Source organism: Branchiostoma lanceolatum, chromosome 4 (genome assembly GCF_035083965.1).
Source record: "Branchiostoma lanceolatum isolate klBraLanc5 chromosome 4, klBraLanc5.hap2, whole genome shotgun sequence".
Classification (NCBI taxonomy): Eukaryota; Metazoa; Chordata; class Leptocardii; order Amphioxiformes; family Branchiostomatidae; genus Branchiostoma; species Branchiostoma lanceolatum.
The window spans coordinates 26504191-26525387 of NC_089725.1; the positions used below are offsets into that span (position 1 = coordinate 26504191).

General features: G+C 41.5%; 2 protein-coding genes across 3 annotated transcripts; one reads left to right on the top strand and one right to left on the bottom strand.

The window, feature by feature from the left end:
- Positions 1-271: 271 nt before the first annotated feature.
- Positions 272-7374, bottom strand: LOC136433721 (coiled-coil domain-containing protein 82-like). Of its 2 annotated transcripts, none has more exons than XM_066426175.1 (10): positions 7200-7374; positions 5194-6263; positions 4558-4721; positions 4032-4149; positions 3533-3633; positions 2970-3035; positions 2427-2531; positions 1896-1991; positions 1503-1604; positions 272-1079 (listed from the first exon to the last, which is right to left on the bottom strand). In XM_066426175.1, exons 2-10 carry the CDS (start codon positions 6194-6196, stop codon positions 996-998), a joined length of 1839 nt encoding a protein of 612 aa, XP_066282272.1. In that variant the 5' UTR covers positions 6197-6263; positions 7200-7374; the 3' UTR covers positions 272-995. The 2 variants fall into 2 exon arrangements, with proteins under 2 accessions (XP_066282272.1, XP_066282271.1); XM_066426174.1 differs by having other exon boundaries at positions 5194-6368.
- Positions 7375-7696: 322 nt separating this feature from the next.
- Positions 7697-11510, top strand: LOC136433723 (RRP15-like protein). Its single transcript, XM_066426176.1, has 5 exons — positions 7697-7846; positions 8776-8984; positions 9308-9402; positions 10054-10258; positions 11335-11510. The coding sequence occupies exons 1-5, from the start codon at positions 7723-7725 to the stop codon at positions 11488-11490; spliced, it is 789 nt and encodes a 262-aa protein (XP_066282273.1). The 5' UTR covers positions 7697-7722; the 3' UTR covers positions 11491-11510.
- The last annotated feature ends 9687 nt before the right edge of the window (positions 11511-21197 follow it).

The window sequence follows — 21197 nt, forward strand, 5'->3', positions numbered from 1 at the left end:
GATTCATCTTGGAATACATGTAACGTTACCTTAAATTCATTCATCGCTTTTTCTGAGTTAGCTAGTTACCTGTATGGATCAGTTGAATAAAGTGGAAAAGAGTTGTGACCTTGCCATGTTGTGATTCTGACACAAATTTAAATAGCGGTTTGATAAATTTCGTTGTAATGGTTAGCACAAAGAATATGTGCACTACTATACCAAAGGAGTGTACAAAAGAAAAGTACTGTAAACAGCTACTCAGTTACAGGAAGTACACACAAGACAAGAATTGACATATGAAAATAAGCTCTTTATTGCCATGCAGAATTATCAACTACATCTGGGAGTCAGCCTTCACAGCTCAGATATAAGAAATGTTAAACATACTCTATAAATCATACATATCTATAAATCCATTACAAAATTACTTTTATAAAAACCAAGTGTTTTAATGCCTCTGAGTTACAAAGGCACTGACGTACTAATCTGCCATGGCTCTAAATTTCATTAGAATACTGATACACTTCATGAAGTACAAGACTGGTGTTATTCTAAATCGTTAGACATATGCATGGATAAAAACTTACAACTTTACATACAGATCTGGCAATATTGAAATCAAACTTCTTGTAAATTCATCTTTGATATATTTCCTAGCATATGCGCTTCTTACATCATGGTTCCACAATTGATACCTCAAATCTGAACAAATTTTGAAATCAAACTTCTTGTAAATTCATCGTGTGCAATCATCTTTGGCATATGGACCTACATGTATAACATCATGGTTCCACAGTTGATACCAAATATCTGAACAGATTTACAGAATTTTTACAAAGCCTTGGTGTACTTCCATCAAAATATACAAACTTGTTAAAGCTTACAAAGACAAAAAGCAGCATTCCAGTCGTACACAATAAAATCAGAAGTAAATTCCTGAGAAATAATTCCATGCCAGCTCTCAAAACTAATATTGTACTGTATGTAACAACAGTCTATGCAGCAAAAGTCAGCTACACTGCCTTCCATGGCTTGCTGTAGTCAGCAGTGTACTGCTGGTGAACATCTTCAATCAGGCCTGCCATCTCATTAAACAACTGAGGAAAGAACAATAATTCCCATCAATATCGAACAAAGAATGGAACACGTTGATGAAGGTATGAGAAGAACGGAACATATGTTGTGTATATAATGAATAAGCAAGAAGACTAGTGCTCCAAAATTCATCAGTATTTCTTTTTCTAACCACCAGTAACATTATTCTGCCAGTTTATATAAATCCGCCACTTTGAAACACAGTGGGTTTGAGAGATCTCTAGTGCAGCACCCCCAGGTATGCACAGTCTAGATATACAGGAGTGCATTATACTGGGGGATGTTGGGTTGGAGATTTTTTTGGACTTATCTTTTCAAGGTGGCGGAATTATGTACCCTGGTGGAATTATGCTAGTAGATGTTACCTCTTACTTAGTACTTGAAATAGAAGAGTCAAAGTGAAGGAGTACAGGTAACACTATTACCTCATCTATCCAGTCTGGGTCCTTCAGACACCTGTCAATCACCTTGTCATCATCAGGGTCTTCCTCCCCCTCATCTCGCAATAAGGCAAGGCTTTTCTCTGCCTACAGAAAACACATTATATTGCAAGACAGAAATTTAAGTGGATTTCTTTTGAGGATTCTGTCCTAAATATTTCGCATATGCCTATTCAGATACAAATGACGCTACAAAATATGGAAAGTAAAGCTGTACTTGAGGAACAGCTACAAACAGCAAGGGATAAACAAGCACAGCTTGAAATTGTTTACGTTAAACCTCAGTTTAGGGAAGCCCAACCCTGGATCTTAAAAAAGAAACCATCAAAATAGAACAGTAGAAAGTATGATCCAAATACAAAAGAATAAAACCCTTACCTCAGCCTTACAGGTGTGGAACACCCTGTATCTGAAGTGGTACAGGCCATGGTACAGTTCCGACCGCTCTTGGCAGAAGCACCCTACATCATAAGACTGTACCGCAGGAACACATGACATTGTCGTGGAAACAAGACAGGGAAAAATCGAAATATAATATTTGAAATTAATCTTCCTCTGAAAGACACTTTGGGTCCTGCCATGGTGTCAACAATTATACATGTATTGTGAAATAGGTTTAGTGGCAGCTAAGGGATGGGGAGGGATGTCCCTGTAGCTCAACTGGTAGCAGCCTCAGTTAAGCTACTGGTTCCAATTAGTTGCTAACTGAGAGGCCCGGTTCAATCCTGGGAAGGGCGTAAAATTGGGGCCCCATGTTCGAGGGGATGCCTCCAGCTGTCCAGCATGTTAAGGGGAAAGGGCTAGCAACTCCTTCCTGTGAAAATATACCCTGCTACAGAAACAGCAAGAAAACTTGCTGCCCTATGTACCACTACAAGGATCCGAACGAAAACAGACGGGGCATTTCACCTTCTCGTAGTTGCCAAAGTCGTCATCCTCAAATGTTTCCCTATGGTAGGGTGTTCCCTTCAGGCTGATGGTCTGTGAGATATGATGATCAGGACGGCCACATGCCTGGAAGAACATCGTAGTCAACATCATTATTTCATGAGGAATTTATGGTTCATTTACAGCCAGGAAGTATCCTCACCCGGAGAGAGAGAGATACCATGGCTAAGAATGTAGAGATATACACTAACACTGGGCTTTTTAAAACCCAGGTGTGAAGTAAGAAGAAGAAATTTATAGCACGACAATCGTACACAGTACAATATATGGCAACAACTATTATAGTATTAAACATAGTACAAAACAGAGGTATAGAATAAAACTTAACATCTATCAATAAAACAATAAGGGCTAGCACAAGTCTTTGATATAGTGTTACAATCCAGTGGGGTTAATCGTGAGTTTCGGTATTTTTTCTAATAACAAAGACATTAGTGCCAGAACACAGGTGCACTGACAGTACATTGAATATATAGCAGTGACTTGTGGAGTTTTTCTACACACCTGACAGTCCATCCAACGGTGAGAAGAGGGCTGGTTGGAGTAGAAGGGGTGCATTTCAATGGCTTCCTGTGAGGAAACAGTACACATGTGAAAAACAATCCTCTTCGTGGTGTCGCTGGTTTCGTCAGGTTTGTAAGTTATGTTCAGTGATGGATTTGAAAGATCTTATGGATACATCTACACTGTTAAAATATCATATATCAGTCCAGAGTTTTGAATGCATACCGAGAAACAGTTCCTGCAAATTCATTCGTGATTCTTAATAAAATCCAAACATGAACTGTATAATTTGCATAAAGGACAGCAGTGTGAATTCAACTCTTATGTATGAGACATTAGTTATTCCGTTTTTACACACTACAGCAAATGACTAGCTGGTTTCAATTCTTTCAAATGACAATTGTCAACAGATCAAATAGATCGTTCTGGAGATTATCATTGTACGACACCACAGGAATGATACTTCCTAGATGTATTATGTAAGGTGAAACAACGTCCACTTCACAGACACTGTCAGTTGTCATCAACGGTTGACCAACTATATAGATGTGTGACGGCCTTACTTTGAAGCTCCTTCTCCAGGCAGTGCTGAAGACCAGGTTTGTGGCATCCTGTAGTCTGTGCAGCACTTGTGCAACGTTATCTCGGGTGTCGTCTGGAATGTCTGATCAAATAAGAAAACATGTATGTAAGTTATATTACACATGACATCCAAAGTACCACTTCAATTCCATTGTAAAAATTATACCAGAATTGTTACTTCATAATTCAAAAGCAAACACACTAACTTCCATCAAATTTTTTTCTGATTAAGCTGTAATTCAATTTACGCCAAATAGCAGTTACTCAAGCAACTGGATATGATTTTGGAAGTCAATTTCCTTGATTGATTTTAAGCCCCATGAAGCCAAGACAAACAAAGCCTTGGTTAGTATGTAGGGCTCGAATCCAGAAAGGATCCATTCTGTGAAGAGCCCCCTATCAACAACATCAAAAACTGTACTATTGTTAAGTTCACATCACACTTCCGTAGCAAGGACACAATCTACTGTATATCCTTACCTGTGTTGAACCTGGCAGTGCGGAGGTACTCCCCTGGGTTGTCCTGTAGGTTGGCACACAGCATCAGCTCCACCCAGCTCTGGAACTGTGTCTTCTTCTCCTGATGAACTATCTCCCCCTAACAGATGAGAAAATAGTCATGATAATATACTTAGTAATGTTATCAGTACATCTACTACTGAAATTGGCTGGTAGAAAGGTTTAATCTAAACATTTAATCATTTTCTCTATCAAAAAAAATTAAAATTGAGTTCACAGGTAAATGCGACATATTCTTTGCATTGTCACCTGGTCAGCTATTTGAACCATGATTAAATTTTGAACATAAACAAGGTACAATTATGAAATAGCAATGCACAATTGCACATCCATTTGTTTTTTTATTTGTCAATGTTGGATACACCTGTGTAGTCCCTTTAGCCGAAAAGGGCCGATTCTTGATTTTTGTCCATTTCTCCATTATTTCCCTGTAAAATTCAAGTCCCAACTGCACATGCCTCGTAATACACATTTCACAGTCACATACCACAGAATCTTCATCCTCCTGGACTTCTGGTTCATCCTCCTCCTCATCAGTTTCATCATCAGGAACAATGAAGGAGTCCTCAGATTCACTGCTGATGACTTCAGTTTCCTTTTCTTCCTCCTTCTCTTCCTCCTCATCTGATTCACACATGCTCTTGTTGATACCTTGAATGTTAAAAAATAAAGACAGATACATACATGTATAAGCAAGTAACAAAAATCAATCAGGAAAGTGCCATATCCTACTACAGAAGGATCAGTCTATCGAAACCAAACAACCAATAAACCAAACACAATGAAACAAAGACAACAATATTCATGCAGACTGTATGACTGAAGGCCCTACTGTGCTAAGGTATGCCTGTAACTTCATGGCTCTTTCAGGTAACCGCAGCATATTGTTCATCATTGCACCAAAAATAATAGTGCATGCTGCTCAATGTAAAAAAAAGGAAGACTTGTTTGAAAACATAGTAATAAGGGACCTGACAGGCTTACAGAAAAAAATAAATGACTTAATATATACCGATACATGTACTACAAAAATGGTTCTGAAAATATCACATAAAAAGGGAACATTTCTTTTTTTACTACAAGGAGAATGTTATGAAGAGAAGAAGTTTAGCTAACAGACTACCTTGTTTCTTCCTGTCTCTCTGCCTCTTCAGCCTCTCCAGGGCTGTCTGCTGCTTGTCCTGTATTGAGGATGTCCTTGCCCGTCTGCTCTTGGATGATTTGTCTTTTCTGTCATCAGAGGATTTGGTTTTGACAGATGCCCTTCCCTTGTCAGACAGGACTCTTCTTCTGTCAGCACCCTTCCTTACAGCAGCAACATATTTTGGTGATGACTCTTCATCTTTCTCACCTGCACAGTGCTGGTGGTTGGGCTGGCCATTTCCGACTGAGGTGGCAAGTTCTGAAGTTTCCTGCTTGACATCTGTCTTGTCAGACATTGGTCCTATTTCTTCAGACTTACGTTCAGACTGGGCACATCCTTCAGTCTTATTCATCTCTGTGCAACCATCGTCTGAGCTGTCACTACTGTCAGGTGCAACAATGATCCTCCTCCTCCTTCTCTGCTGTCCTTCTTCCTCATCATCTGATGACACCAGCTGGGCTGAGCTTTTCTTCCTTTTCTTGGCCGAGCTACTCACTGCAACATCTTCATCCGATTCTCTCTTCATGTCTTCAGTGACACGTCTTGACCTGCTTTTAGTTCTCGCCCTGTTCTTGTGCTGTTTTACCTCCTGTGAGGAGTCATCAGATGACGAACTTGCATTGGTGGTCTCACTATCATTGATAAAATCATCACTTTCCTCTTCCGATGAAGACACAGCATCATGACCCGATGTGAATCTTTTCTTTGTTGGAGCCCTCTTGCTTCTGCGAGTTGGAATGCTTCTCCTTACCTTTCTTCTTCTATTATCCTCTGATAAATCAGAATCACTGAGTCCCATCTCATCCCACACAGACCCATCAGACTCATCGGTGTGTTCACCTCCGGCATCCTCATCTGAAGAATACGCTTCTGCTACATCCTTGTATGAGACTCTTGTGTTCTTTGCAGCTCGAGTGCTTCTCCGTGTCCTTGGAGTGGTAGATCTTCCATCTCCTTCTCCTCTTCTTCCTCCTCCCCTCATCTTTCGGTCCCCAAAGGTGAGCTGTCTCTGTTCCTGCTGTGCCTTGCCTTGAAAAGATCTGCTTCTCCTGCATGCAGGAGTTTCACTCCGGTGAGATTTTGCTGTGGAACGCTTTGTTCTGTGGCATGACATTGTCTTCATTGGTGTCAATTATGTTGTGAATCTTGCTGAACTGTTAAGAGTTAACAAGGAGGTTTGGTGTTAACAAACTTCATGCTGTTACATAGTGCTGCATACCTTAACCCAGGACCTGATCCGGACTGGACCTTATGTTTAGGTTCAAGTCCAAAAAACGTCTGGAAAAAAGTCTGGACTTGAAATAAAAAAAATCTCTCGCTTATACTCTCTTTTTTGTTTTAAACCATCTTAAACCTTCCTTAGATCGTGAAATTTGCAATGAATAAATATGACAACATTGCTGCTTTTGTGTTTTTAACTGAAACATTGTGTTTACTACTGACTGCATAGCTCTACTGAATAATTTGCATGAAAGACGTACTAGTATGCCAATATGCAATTTTACGTGCAACCAAATGTAACAGGAAAAAAATATTTTAGCACATATATTTCATGGGTTTATGTCCGGACCTGAACCTGAACCTCTGGCTCCGAGTCCGAACTTGAACACGGGTTTAGGTACACACAAGGACATTAACGTTACTAGTATATACTGTTATACATTTAAAAAAAGCTAATCATGAGTATCATCTGTATTCACATGGCTTAATACGTTAACAGATAATATTTACCAGAATGTTTGTTGACCTTTGTTGGGAGAACGCTAATTTATTCGCAAAAATGGCATAAAGAAAAGGAGAGTAGTGGGAGGGGGGCGAAACAGAATTGATCATTCAGCACTGGTCCTAATATTTGTCATGACGAGTAAACGTTAGATTGTAACAGTTACATCCGATATGTGTTTAGTGCCACTGTGTCAGGATATTGTAGTACTGTATTAGACTACTTATCACCTACAACTGTTGTTAAAACTACCAAGTCTTACCTTCAGATCAGGGAAAAACGCATCCCAATTTCCTGGGTTCTTCGCGCCAAAACTTAGGGCACTGATTGGCCCAAGCAGTGCATGGCTTTCTAAAGGTCAAAGGTGATCTTCATGCACAAATGTTTTAATACACGTCGTAAAATTCCCCCTGTTTTCATTATTTTTCTCTGGTGTTGCTATGATATTTCGATCAACTTATCTGCCAATTCACAAATGACTTCAGGTCAATGAAACAATTTCCAGACATATACTACTCTACTCTACTCTACTCATATAAAAACACGCTAGGAGGATACCACTTTTTCAAAAGGGGATGAAACTATCAGATTTCTTTCAGTGATCTTTTTTTAAATAGTACCGTAACAGTCTTTGTATATTGGTAAAAGAAGATTTATTTGTTTTTAGGTAAAAGAAGAAAGCATTTATAACGTTATTTGCTTTTATCAACCTTGTGAGCTGTAAAACTTCCTATCACGTTTTTATTTTCCCCCTTTAACCTAATGGAATACATAACAGTTTAAACATGGCTGCCATGCAGACGAAAAACATGTTGGGACACAAGAAACAAGCGTTTGTAAACGTTTCGTACGGCTCAGAGGAGGATTCTGGCAGTGATGCTGACGCAAATAGTAACGAGGATGACGATGGTACTGTTTGTGGAATTAGCAATGTTTTCTACGTTACTCTGCCTGTGTGTTACTCGTTGAATGATCCGGTTAGTAGCGCCCCCCTCCCCACGCACGTGAACGCAAAACCATTTTCCCCACAGCTTTCCTCGGTACCGCTAGAATCTGTCCACCTCACGGCGAGGTCAGTAATCAAAATATCAGATATTATCAGGCCATGGATACGTGCAAGACGAGATGAGGGGATTTAAGTGCTAGTTTAAGACATTAAGACGGTGAAAAGGCCGTCCTCCCAACAGCAAAACTATAACTTTTTGATAGTACATGTTCTTTGTACAGGAAGGTACCACCAACATATGGTGATGATGTACAGGGCTTCTAGAATCTACTTAAATATGCCCAAATCCATCCTTATCCCATTATCATTATCAATGATAGACCATACTGAAGGTCAAATTGCGGGGTATTCTTCAGTAATTATTACAGTGCAATCATCTCTGTTTAGTCTGCAGATTTTGTCTTCTATTTTCAGCTCTATGAAAATTATCTATCTTAATACCTGTTATTGGCCTTGATATTGACAGATACAAGCAGCCTCTGTATCTGTATCTATATAGCCAATATAACTGCTTGTCGGCGTAACACACCAGCTGCAGCCTACTAGAGTAGAGTAGAGTAGAGTAGAGTAGAGTAGAGTAGAGTAGATTAGATTCTTTCAGCCAGGTAGGAAGGTCATCTTCCAATTTAGGCCGCTCTTCCCTTTTCTGGATCTAGTATCAGATCAGGTAGCAACCACTTCTGTGAGTTGGCGGATCACAAAACTATTGTAACTTTTAAAGCCAAATGAAGTGTTATAGTTCACCAAACACATGCGATCCATTCTGAACAGAGTTACTTTTTACATTAGATAAAAGAGTCTGACTATGCTCTACTTGTTGATTTGCCAACAGAGATCAGTGACCATGATGCTGATGGTGAGGACAGTCCCACACAGCCGACAGACCCTACAGCAGGGAACGCAGGCTGGGCTGATGCCATGGCCAAGATTCTGGGCAAGCAGGTGGCAAGCAACAAGCAGGCACCAATCTTGGTCAAGAACAAAGACTTCGAGAAAAGGAAAGAAAAAGAAAGGGAAGAGAAAAAAGAACAGACCAAAAAGGTAACTTACTTCTGTTGTTTTCTATACCTTTGCAACAAAATTGGTTGCTTCTCCATGTATGAATGTGAATAAGAAGTATTTGACAATGCCCAAATAGTTATTTGACAATGCTCAAATAGTTATTATCAAAAAGGTAATTGCTGATCACTAATGTCCATGCCAATGTGATAAGTTGCCTCATAATCACTAACTGAAGAATTTAACAATTCAGACTCTGAGAAATATAAAAATGTGGTACTGTCTAGATATAGGAAGACTTTCTGTGCCTGAGTACAGTGCACTTATGATGCCATCACTTATACATTTATATTTTGTTTTACTAGGCTGGAGTAAAGAGACAATGGGAAGAGCTGGGCAGAGTGAAACCTGATGTTACAGAGAAGGAAAGGGAAAGGGCCCTGCAAAGAATAGCAACAAGGTGAGACATTATGTGTTTAACACTGTCAATCTGAGGGCTTGTCATGTTTGGAATGGTTGATATAGAGTTTAGCAGTGCTACAGTAAATTATTGATTGTTTATTTGCCACATATTAAAGATGCAAGTGAAAACAATAATAAAATCATAATATAAATGTGCAAGGGAGGCCGAAAGCTTGCAAGCCTATATGCTGGCCAGTGGCCACCCAGGTGACTATGATTATAGCATAAATGAAATTAACAAAATTAAGTATTGAATATTGAATAATCAAAATATCAATTCAAAGAATGAAACTAAACATAAGTGAAACTAAACATAGACATAAAGACTAACACAAAAGTTATTTAACAACTAATAATACAAAATGAGAGGACACTACAGAATAAGCACTCAGTTTTCTAGACCTATCAGGATCACTCAGGATCATGTTGTAGCCTACCGGTACTTTTATTATTACAAGATAAAAATGATGCAATCAACAGATCCCTCAAGCATTTTAAGATTATTTCAAAGCACCATTTTTTCTTTCATGTGACTGTGACCACATGTTTAAAGGAAACACCTTGCCTTGATCAGAATCCTGTACTTGATTGTCTCCAGGATCCCCTTTGATCCGTGAGGTTCATGTTGTTTTATCCCCATTTCCTGCAGAGGTGTTGTGCAGCTGTTCAACGCTGTTAAGAAGGAACAGAAGACCATCCAGGAAAAACTGCAGGAGGCTGGGCCAACGGAAAGTAAGAAAGCCAAGGCGATGTCGTCAATCAGCAAAGGCTCGTTTCTGGACAAACTCAAGACAACAATGGCATCAGGTGTGCCCAGTGGGACAGAGAGAAGAAAGGATAACCCACTTGATAAGGTAAGCGTACACTGGCGTGATGGAACCTGTAGGATTTTTATTAACTCCTGACTTTAAAAAAAATGCACACATGATAAAATTAGTAGTTTATGATGATTTTGTAGAACTCTTTGCCCACAAGTTCAGCTATCACTTGTTAGTGGTTGCTACACCCAACTCTTGTTTAATGTATTGTCACCTATCCATTTGTCAATTCAGGCATTGTTAGACATTTTTCTTCAAACATCTCAGAACCAATTTGTTGTATATGTTTACCAAACCTTTTTCCCTGATTGCTGCCTTGACAGTTTGAGCCTGTGCAGAAAAGAAGATAACCACATTTAGGCAATCCTGACATTGATGTAGTCCGTCTGTTGCTAATTTGTCATTAGGGCTTGATAAACATTTGCTTTACACCTGGCTGGTGTAATGGCTTGTTCACAAGGAGGGCCACAATTTTCAGAATGTGTTTAGTCTATAAATCGCATCAGTGGTCAATTGGTACAATGTGTTGTCTCAACAGGTGCAGCACAGGTGGTCTTTTTATCTGTAACATGGGGTCGCTAGCGTTCTCTCTATTTTTAACAAATCGGCACACAACTATCACACATTCAACTCAAATAAAAAGAAAAACAATACAAATTCATATTTATAAAAAGATCCTGTTATCGCTTAACTAACATAGCAAACCTGAAGTATATGTAGCACAAATACTTAACTCTAGTTTGTATTGCATTCACAGTAAACTGCCAGACAGATTTATTTTCATTCACTCACTCACACCGGTAAGGTCCCCTACTATTTTTTGATAAGTTTGGTGGGATTTTTTGTGTGCTTAAGGTGTGGCTCTCCTCAAACACGGGACCTCCATTTAATGTCTTATCTGAGGAATGTCCCTAACCAAAGCCAGGTACTCACATCTGAGTGAATTGCAGATATTCGGGTAAAGTGCCTTTCCAAAGCACATAACGTCAGTGGGGCATGTCTGGGGATTCAAACCCAGGATTCGAACCCAGGATCTCTTGGTTCTGGGCTAAACACTCTGCCATTACCCCATGTGACACCACAGGCCTAAGCTTCACCATGTTTTTTTTCAGGGGAAGGCGGTGGACAAAGATGAGCCATCCTGGAAGATTTTGCGAGATGATTATATGATGGGTTCCAACATGAAGGACTGGGACAAGGAAAGTGATGAAGAAGAAGAGGAGGGGAGGAGTAGAGATGATGACTTATCCAGTGGGTCTGAGGACTGAGTCATGAAATGTTAATCTTCCAAATATGGATGAATTGCAAAGCTTGTATGGACCACATTTGACTGTGACACAGTGGTGTAATATACTTGGATAATATACCAATTGAAGGTATAAAACCTAGAATCTATATACAACAGTGCCCCAAAAACCTAGTCACAGTATCACACACCTTTTGTAAATGATAAACAAAATGTCATATTTTTGTACAACTTTTCTGTGTAACAATCATAACTTCTTCAATAATCTCAAACACATTTCTTAATTAATCAATGGGTCAGCCTACATAATACTATGCATTGTTCTCTACAATAGGTAGAATACATAGAACAGTGTGCATCAAACTTTGGTTCAGGTTCCATAACATAAGAGCCCTGTCTATCAAAGTCAAGTTGAGGTGCTCCCCGGTGACAAATTGCTGCAGAACTTGACCCTTGCCCTGCCCTCCCATGTTGAGACCAGCCCAGACCACACACCGTCTGCGTGACCTACTCTGAGGAAGCAACAACCCCCTCCTGTTTTCCTCTCCACTTCCTTTAAGGATAACCAAGGCTTGCTTGTTTTCCTGTAGTACATTTCCTTTTGATATGAACATGTCAATATTTCCACAACTACTGTGCATGTGGTAAGTTCTTCCACTTGAGATTTGTGTAAAGCCTTTGTGTAAAGCCTTAGTTTAGATAGAATTATGGAAGCAACTTTATGATAAGTTCAGTACATAACTAGGAATTGTGGAGATATTGCACTCTATTATACTGTATCTTATCATTCCACTTGTCAAGTAGTCTGCACAGTTAGACTTTCTTAATCTAGCAAAACCTTATTTTTCAATCAGAGAATTCAAGCAGCTTATGTATTGTTGAAATGTAAATGGAGACTTAGAAGCTGCTTCTCTAGGATGCATCTCAATAGATGAGGAATAGTGATGATGACTCAAATATTTTAGATCTATGTTTAGATTATTGTCAAATATCAAGTGACTCATGACATAAATTACATCTTAAAATCTGTGTAACTGTTGTTTCTTGTTATTCATAAATGATTTTTGTAATTGAACAGTACACTTGCCACAGTTTTATGTGAAGCAACCTAAAAATGACATATACAGAAATGATGTGGGATTTGGGCTCAAAGCTCAACTACATTTAGTGATGTGTGATTTTCAGGTATAAGGTAAACCTCGGCCACCTGCATGTCACCATGAAATACAGCTTCATTTTCTGGTGCTAATTACATATGCTCTCATTCCATCTATGTTACCTAGTCTTTAATCCCTGAAAAGCCTCACCTTCTGCTAATGACCTAACCAGGCTCTCCTGTGAGGCCACCTCTACAGGAACACACACAGAGTTCCTGTGTGGTACCACCACAAACGAACCATCTCTCCATCAAGGAAATGATTAGTCATTGCCTGCCAATCATTTTTACCGACCCACCAATGGGGTTATTGTGAGGTCAATTTGATTACAGATAAAGCGGATTTAAGTGTCAACCAGCTGGAAAGGGATCTATAGAGTACATACTCAGCATTCCTAAAGATCCAGGTTGTTCAGGTAAACTGTGAACCTTTGTTTTCACTACAGGAAATGCCATTGATGAATTCCTCTAGATAACGCAGTGTTCATTGGGAACAATGGTTATTTGTTACATTAGATGTTGTTCCCACATCAGATGTACTCAGGGACTGTTTACAGTACTAAAACAATGGAAATAGTTGAAATGTTGAGGTCTGTGGCAAAAGAAAGAACATTGATAGGCAGGGGTATGTAATTGTCAACAGAGTACATGTGTGTGGGCTTGCACTTTAATATCACAATAGAAAAGATTATGATCTGTTTTCAGACTGTTGTCTTGCTCTACCTTTTTAATTCTATAGCCTAAGACAGGCAGTGCTGAAACAATGGAAAAAGTTGAAATGTTGAGGTCTGTGGCAAAAGAAAGAACATGATAGGCAGGGGTATGAAGTTGTACATGTGTGTGGGCTTTAACTTTAAAATACAAATCGATAAGATCACATCTGTTTTCAGACTGTTGTCTGGGTCTTGAACGTGTTCTCTTGCTCTTGAACTTCACTGTTGCCTTCCTCATTATGCCTATCTTGCCCCCCAACGACCAAGAGGTCTAGCGTAGGTCTTGCTCTAGCTTTTAGATCGACATTGAGATGTTTCTTAGAACAACGTACAGACTTTTCTGTGCCCGCTGTGTACCTGATGGATATGTGCCCCAAGGCTGACCCCGTGTCCATCACCCACCCACCTGTTCCTGGCAGGAAGTCTTAGCAACCGCGTCGTCATGGTAACCGGTGTGCGGACGATGAAGCAGTCAGGGGGAGGGAGGCGCACGACACAGGGGCATGTGTTAATACATTTATGGTGCTGCAACACGCGAGGAAGTGCCATAATGCATCAGTGTGCTCACAAACAGCTGTAGGTTGTTGTTGAGATTGACTTTAACAAGGATGTCAATTTGGCGGGAAATAAGGCCATGTACGACTTTATCCAGGGTTGAGACGAGGCATTGTTTAAAAGGTTGTTTGTGTCTGGTCCGATTGTTTTACGTGGACGTGGCCAGGCCGTTCGCGTTAGGGGTAGACTAGACCGCGGGGAGGTTGCTGCTGAGTCAAGACTGTTGTAAATATGCTTTTTGTTAGAGATGTCAGCAGCACCTGCCTCTACCCTGAAGTCGTTACAGGAGTGAGGAAAGAACAGCCACCTTCATGATCGGATACGTGCAGCCAAGGGCGCGGACTCCGAACTGATATGCCTTTCTTTCCGTTTGCTCCAAAGAATCTAATACATTCAACACCATGAATAAATTCCCTTACATTCTGGAAGGAGATGATAACCCTTACTCTGTACAAATAGGTAAATACATGAAAGAATGTTTAGACCTTAGAATCAGTAGTATGTAAGCGATACGTTAAACTCAACATGTTGATCAATTGATATATTCGTATGTGTTTTAATTCATTTGAATCCATTTGCTTGTATTTATGTATACCTTACGAAAGTCGCTGTACTTTTGTTGTGTCAATAAAGATAACTTTCTATGTACCACATCGTGTAACGTTATAACGAAGGTCAGGCTTGAATGTTGAAATAAGAGAAAACACTTTATATGCGCCATCGTGGTATAAAAACATCAGGGACTAGCATGAGACATCATTCTGTGATTTTGGGTGTGTGCGTTGGAGAAAAGTGTCGGTGGTAAATGCTGACAGTTGGCTGAGCGCAGCTGCAGGACTCCGCCAAGTGGAATGTCATGTTCAGCAGTTTTCTCCTGATAAACGAAGGCCATGAAGGCCAGGGGTCGCCCACCTAGGGACGGATCAAATATTCTCAGCCAGAAAAACAACGTTAACCACCTGATTCGAGTCAAACATCAAATGTCTCAAATGTTCGTACTCGGCGTCGCACCCAAATATAACGAAGACCATTTGTTGTTCATTAAAATGCCTCCCTTGTTCATCGTATCGGACCGGGGTTCCGAAAACCTTATTCCGTTCAACAGCCTTACATTTAAGAAATGGACTTCATTCAGTTAAGAAACGTAGGTCAACTTCAGGAATCTTAAGAATGGAAATGGATCTCGAATCAGTACTAGTTTAAGTCACTGTAGAGTATTTAGTCTTCCGCTGGTCGTGACAGGAAGACGTTTTACAAGTTCAGTGAACCACAAACCTGTTAAGTGGCGTAAACCATAGCAATTTTGATCTCTTTGAACTAGTGACCCCACTTTCCACAAAACCGCTTATGAACTATTATCTGGCATCGTTTCTACATTGGCTTACTTGCTTTTTGCTTTTCGGTCAAAAAACAAAAGTACCGGTACAACATACAGACCGCGTTTGCTGCCTAATCTCCAAGCAGATGTAAGGACCCGGCTCTAGTAGAAACTGAACCATTATAATTTCTAAATGTTCCAAAAACAGGCGTAAAAGTAAACACCAAAAATGAACCGGACCCTTACATCTGCCTGGAGATTGGTGCCTCTTTTTTGTCGTGACACGATTTCGAATCAGCAACTACTTAACGAAATGCGCGGAACGCATTTAACTCTATCTCCTTCATTAGGCTGCAGTATCAAAGAAAGGAAACCAAGGCGGCCTCCCCTTGCTGCTCCAGCCGCTGAAGACGTTCCCATGACATCACCCTGATTCACTGACCCTGCTTACAGAGGTCTGTTTGAAGTGGGTATTGAGTCCGCATCAGGACACTAACCAAACTTCCCATGGGCCAAATCCTCTGTTTACCTTTCCATTTGAAGTCATCTCTTCAGATGACGTAATGGAATTACCAGGATTTTCTGCTGTAAGACACCAGACAGTTCTAGCATTGTGTAGTACTATTAGATGATGATTCACAATCGCCACAAAGTACACAAAGATCACACACAGGTAAACAAAACGCAAATCCTGATCTGTGTTTGCAGTGTAGCGAGTTCTGTGGAGTTTGGACAAGGGTGACCTCCGATCGCGTTAAGTCGGAAATATCCCATGATTGAACCAACAGCGTGTATTTTGGGTACTGGTGAGGTCACAGTGTGTGATGATACGACAGCCTGTTGGGGTTTTCCATTCACGCGCCCCCTCTGTGGTACTTTTCCCCCGTCCCCTGGACCTGTCCCAATGTTTGTGCAATGTTTGTGCGCTGTCTGATGTTCGCCCCTCTCCGCCAATCCCGGCCAACTTGACATCTGGCTGACACTCTGTCAGCCTGTTTCCACCGCCGCGTGACGTCAGGACGTGGCTTGACGGCCAACTGCGAAGCGCCCACGGTTCCCTGTAACCACTGCCGCGTTTCCTAAAATAAATCTGACGTTGTAGGGTTTTCTGGGGTGACCGGGCGTCTCTGTGTACTTTCCCACGAGTTGGCGTCACAACTCTCACTGTTTGAGTCCAGAACTTTCTCTGCGCATGCGTGATTGGTTATTTCAGAAATAGCTCATATTTAAGACACCCACATGGGATGATGTCATAACGACTTTGGGTCGCACATAGCCTACACCTCTGCATCCAACCTCAACCCTGAATCAATATTGTTGGCCTGTCATTATGTGGCCACGCTGAATATGATATAAATAAAGGAAGTGTCGCACGAAATGTAATCTTGATCAAGCGTGTCTTGGATGTAGCTCAGTAGCAGCCTGACCATTGCTGGGTACATGTCATCATACTAGCTGACTACTGTTATATACAGTCATAGTGAAGCATCAACTATAGTTACAGCACGCACGGCGCAACTACCAGGTGAGCGATATGATGTACTCGTACCAAACGTTTTTCTTCTCCTCAGGCTTACTTCAAAACTTCTATGTCGATGGAGATTTGGGGATTTGCACTGTACAGATACATGTAGCTGTTGCGGAAACTATTACATGCAGGGCTGCAGGCCCTGCGTTAGTACATGTAGCTAGTCTTCTATTCTGAATTTTGTACACTAGCGGCTCTAAAGTCTGCGTGATGCAGGGTTGAGAACTGTACATAAATGTGCCCAGGACGATGACGTCACAGAAAAAGACATGTTTACACTCTGCTAACAGAAAAACGCTATGAACTCTTTTGATCTGTCGCAATAGCATGGCATCATCCCTATAAGCAGACACCGTACTAAACATCCAAAGCTAGTGACATGAACGTCAGCTGGTACAGAAGGTTGTGTATCATTATTAAGCAAAGTAGTCTACTAGATATAAAAGCATTGAGCCAGCGGTCACTACGGATGATGGTACTGCCGTTTATGATAGATATCTCTTGATCAAGTAAACATTCACTGGCATCGCGTGCAGAGAAAAGTCATCGATCCGATCATCAATGCATTATCACTGTACATGTACTTTGTAAAAAGAGTTACGTGTTGAGATGTTGAAGGATACAGCCGTACCACCCGCGGGTCGGACTGAGAACTGTATCGTGTCACCCTCCCGCTTTATCGAGGAGACCCAGAGTTCCGTCGGAAGGAAGTTTGGAGATGTGGGTCATAAGATTTAGGTTGTCTCTTGTACAGTTTTTGCCTTTTGAATCCACGACAAGGTTGCCAGGATGAATAAGTTCTAATTTGCCATCTTGGCCATCGCCCTTCCTGACGGAGATGGTCTGTCTGATGTCTGGGCGGCGGAATAGCTTGTTTACACGGCACGGCACGTTAACGGCGTAGTGCATGCAGTCCCCTGGGTATTATATATAGTCTTAGTCAGGTTCAACGGCGTCGGGCAAGGAGCTGATGGTAGCTTTTTTGCAAGTAAGGGTTTTCTCTTGTCTATTCCCATGTGTCTTTAGGCCTTCTTCCCACCAAATAGACGGCGTTCGCTGAGTGACTGTACAGCGACAAATTCATAATTGGAAATTTAAAAGAGAACAAAACAAACAAAACATTAAAACAGTCGTTCTTTATCTATGAAATGGGCATGGAGCTGACGGTAGCCTTTTTTTGGCATGTCAGGGTTTTCACTTGTCTATTTCCATGTGTTAAGTTTTAGGCCTCCTTCCCACCAGATAGACGGCGTTCGCTGAAGCCTAGGTTACACACAGCCGAACATGGCCTCCCGACTCTCCCCCGACCATGGTTGGAGTGATTCGGGAGTGATTCGGGAGCTAGCTCGGTTGGCGTTCGGCCGAGTCGGCTGGCGTTCGGCTGAGTCGGCTGGTGTTCGGCTGCGGCATCCGAATGTTTTGAAAATTTCAAAACATTCGGCTCTGGACGGAGGGTCTGAAATGGGTCGGTTGGTGTTCGGCTGGTGTTCGGCGCGGTCGGCTAGTGCTCGGCTGGTATTCGGGATTGAGTCAGTAGTAAAATTAGAACCTTAACCACGCCAGAAACACTACTGACTTACTCCCAACTAGTTTCCAACCTACCCATAACTCACCCCAAGGCCGTAGACAAAACTCTGCTAACTCATTCTCAACCAAGTGACTACTATCGGAACGTGGGCGAATCACCCCCGACCTTCACACGACCAAAAACAAAGAAGAACACTAAAAGCAGTATTAAAGCTAGCCATGATCCGAATTCGATCTGTCGGTGATGTTAACAACATAATAGAATGGATTATTTTAATTAAAACCGAAAATGACCCCTCTTTTGAAAGTTGCTGAATATGTCCATTTAAATTCGTGAGAGGGTCTGCAATCGGTCGGGGTTTAGTCAGGAGAGATTCGGCAGTCTGCGGCTAGAGGTCGGGATGGTTGGGAGTAAGCTAGAAAGCATTCGGGGCCCATTCGGGAGTAATTCGTGTACTGGTTAGGAGATGATCGGCGCATCTTCGGCGCATGTTCGGCACCAAAGATAGGCGTGGCCCAAAAACTGGTCAGAATGCTCCCGAACTACCGCCGACCTAAGTCGGCTAGCGTTCGGGAGCCATGTTCGGCTATGTGTAACCTAGGCTTTAAGTGACTGTACAGCGACAAATTTTGTGTCACACTTGATTTCATAATTGGGAATTTAAAAGAGAACAAAACGAACAAAACATTGAAATGTTCGTTTTTCATCTATGAAATTCGTTGAGCGATCTGCCAAATCTTTGATCACTCAGGTCGCAGCGTCTAGTAGAAAGGGAGTGTTAGAAAAGTGAGCTTGAGTGGTGTATATCAAGTTGTAAGTATAAATGGCGTTTAAGAGTCTTTAATGGTGTCTTAAGTGAGATTAATGTGCTTTAGGTCCTTAAGATTATGTTTAGTGTAGTGAGTCAGCGTAGGTCATCAATGTCAGGCCGTTTGGTACACAAGTGGTCGTCAGCAGAGAAAGTTGCGAATTGTTATGACTGAGGATTTCGTCGGATTAGATGAGAAGCCATTCTGACGTGTATGGCCGTGTATACATGTACTTGTCTGCCTGATCTCTGAAAAGATGCTTAGTTTAGGGCACATGGTTGTGTTTATTGTGATAGATTGACCTTACATTGAGGGTATGACGTCTATGTCAGGATACGTTTAACCACCACACTTTACGCGATTTAACCATGAGTCACCACCGTCCAATGTCAGACATTCTTCCGAAAATAAGTTTTATGAGGCTAACAATGACTGCCTTGTGTTGGTCAGTTTATTTCAATAGCTTGTAGCCTACCAGCTTTGAATTAGCTGATTGCCTCTACTTATCCATTTCCACCATGGCGCCAGAATGACACATAAATTCACAGACCTTTCGAGTTTTAGCGCCCACAAACAAAACTATTGAATCATATATGTTAAATGATGTAGCAATCATCGATCTTTTACCTGTTTCACACCTTGTTTGGCAGCGGATGTTTACGAGACACCTGTTTTTCTTCCTCGAAATGCATTTTCACACCGTGGTGCAAAAAGTCAAAACAAAGGTTTATACTTCGCGTTCTTGCATTTTAGTGATTACAACATGCCAGTTGATCTGCGGTCAGGTGCATCTCGGTTTATGTCCATGTTTGGATTGACTGCGCGTTGTGGTCGATCCGGTCACTGCCGTGTATTCCTTTCAACCTGTTTGTGGCCAAGAAGTCAACAACAAACGGATCAAACAACAACAGAACACCTGCCTACGTCTTTTCCGGTGCGATTTCCCTAATATTGTGATGACCATTTAAGGTCCTAATTATCGGATTCTCAAATGGCTTGATGTTGTTTTTATGCGGACGTTGCCCCGTCAGTGGTCTCTTTCTTTCGTGACGTTTTGGTCTCACCCAAGGGCATTTAATCATACACTTTACGTAGATCTAACCCCAGACGGAACATTTGTACCACAGAAATGTGAATTTCTTTCCCCTGGATTCACACCGTCTAAACTTCTTCCTGGTGAATATATGATGAGTATGTTCCTATGATGCGCTATTTCCCCATCAAGTGGACTTCAGATGGGAAAGAGGAAAGGAATCACATGTATATCACATGCCGTCACAGCGTCGTGGCGTTATTCAGATTCTTAAGGACATACGATATCATGACAAAAGTGTGTAGTTTCCTTCACCGGAAAATTAACGTGATATGTCGATACACCCCCACACCGCAAATATCTGGCGGTTGGCACCGGTGCGTAGTCGTTGTCGTGGATGGGGAAATCCCCACTCGTATACAAGGAACTTGATTCAGCGGCGGCTAGGGAGGACACCTACGATTCTTGCCGTGCCACTGTCGCGGCAGCCTCGCCCTGGCCGGACGTTTTCCGGTCCTGTCTGGGACGTCACACACGGGGCGCAGAGGTCACGGCGTCATGTCGTCTGCCCACCCCGCACAGCAGGATTTCAGGTCAGGTGAAATGTGATGTACGTGTGACCGCTCTGAACTCTGATATTAGTAGCTGATTCATCACGCCAACGCTGATCGTTCTATTTTCGGTTTTTCGACGCTTTTTCAAAACACCTGTTGATGATTTGTTTTTCAACTTGGGGCGAAGGACTACATACATGATTCGAATTAGATTACTCGTCACTAGAATGAATCCCAGATGCTGTATGGCTTCTTTTAGAACTTTAATTTAGAGTTCGGGTGGCAGCTTTCAACTTTTCACCAAGCATTTGCGGATCTGACTGGTCGATGGTGATGAATACAAAATACAAAACAAATCTTTGACCATTCGTCGCCGCGGTGAAGCGATTTTGGACCCGTTGTTTCACAAGTTTCCATAGTTGAGAGTCCAGGTCTGGTATACTCTTCAATCACTTGTATACGGTATATAGTAACTGAATATGCGTGTTTGTTTGGCCACATTCTTGGCCAGACGCGTGCGCTATGGAAAAGCGGA

Excerpts from the sequence above, each read along its gene's own strand:
- LOC136433723 (XM_066426176.1), top strand. The coding sequence starts at position 7,723 with ATGGCTGCCATGCAGACGAAAAACATGTTGGGACACAAGAAACAAGCG. Across the intron at positions 9,403-10,053 it reads CTGCAAAGAATAGCAACAAG|AGGTGTTGTGCAGCTGTTCA; the intron begins GTGAGACATTAT and ends CATTTCCTGCAG. Across the intron at positions 10,259-11,334 it reads AGGATAACCCACTTGATAAG|GGGAAGGCGGTGGACAAAGA; the intron begins GTAAGCGTACAC and ends GTTTTTTTTCAG.
- LOC136433721 (XM_066426174.1), bottom strand. The coding sequence starts at position 6,337 with ATGAAGACAATGTCATGCCACAGAACAAAGCGTTCCACAGCAAAATCT. Across the intron at positions 4,722-5,193 it reads GAGAGACAGGAAGAAACAAG|GTATCAACAAGAGCATGTGT; the intron begins GTAGTCTGTTAG and ends TTAACATTCAAG. Across the intron at positions 2,532-2,969 it reads ACCGTTGGATGGACTGTCAG|GCATGTGGCCGTCCTGATCA; the intron begins GTGTGTAGAAAA and ends ATGTTCTTCCAG.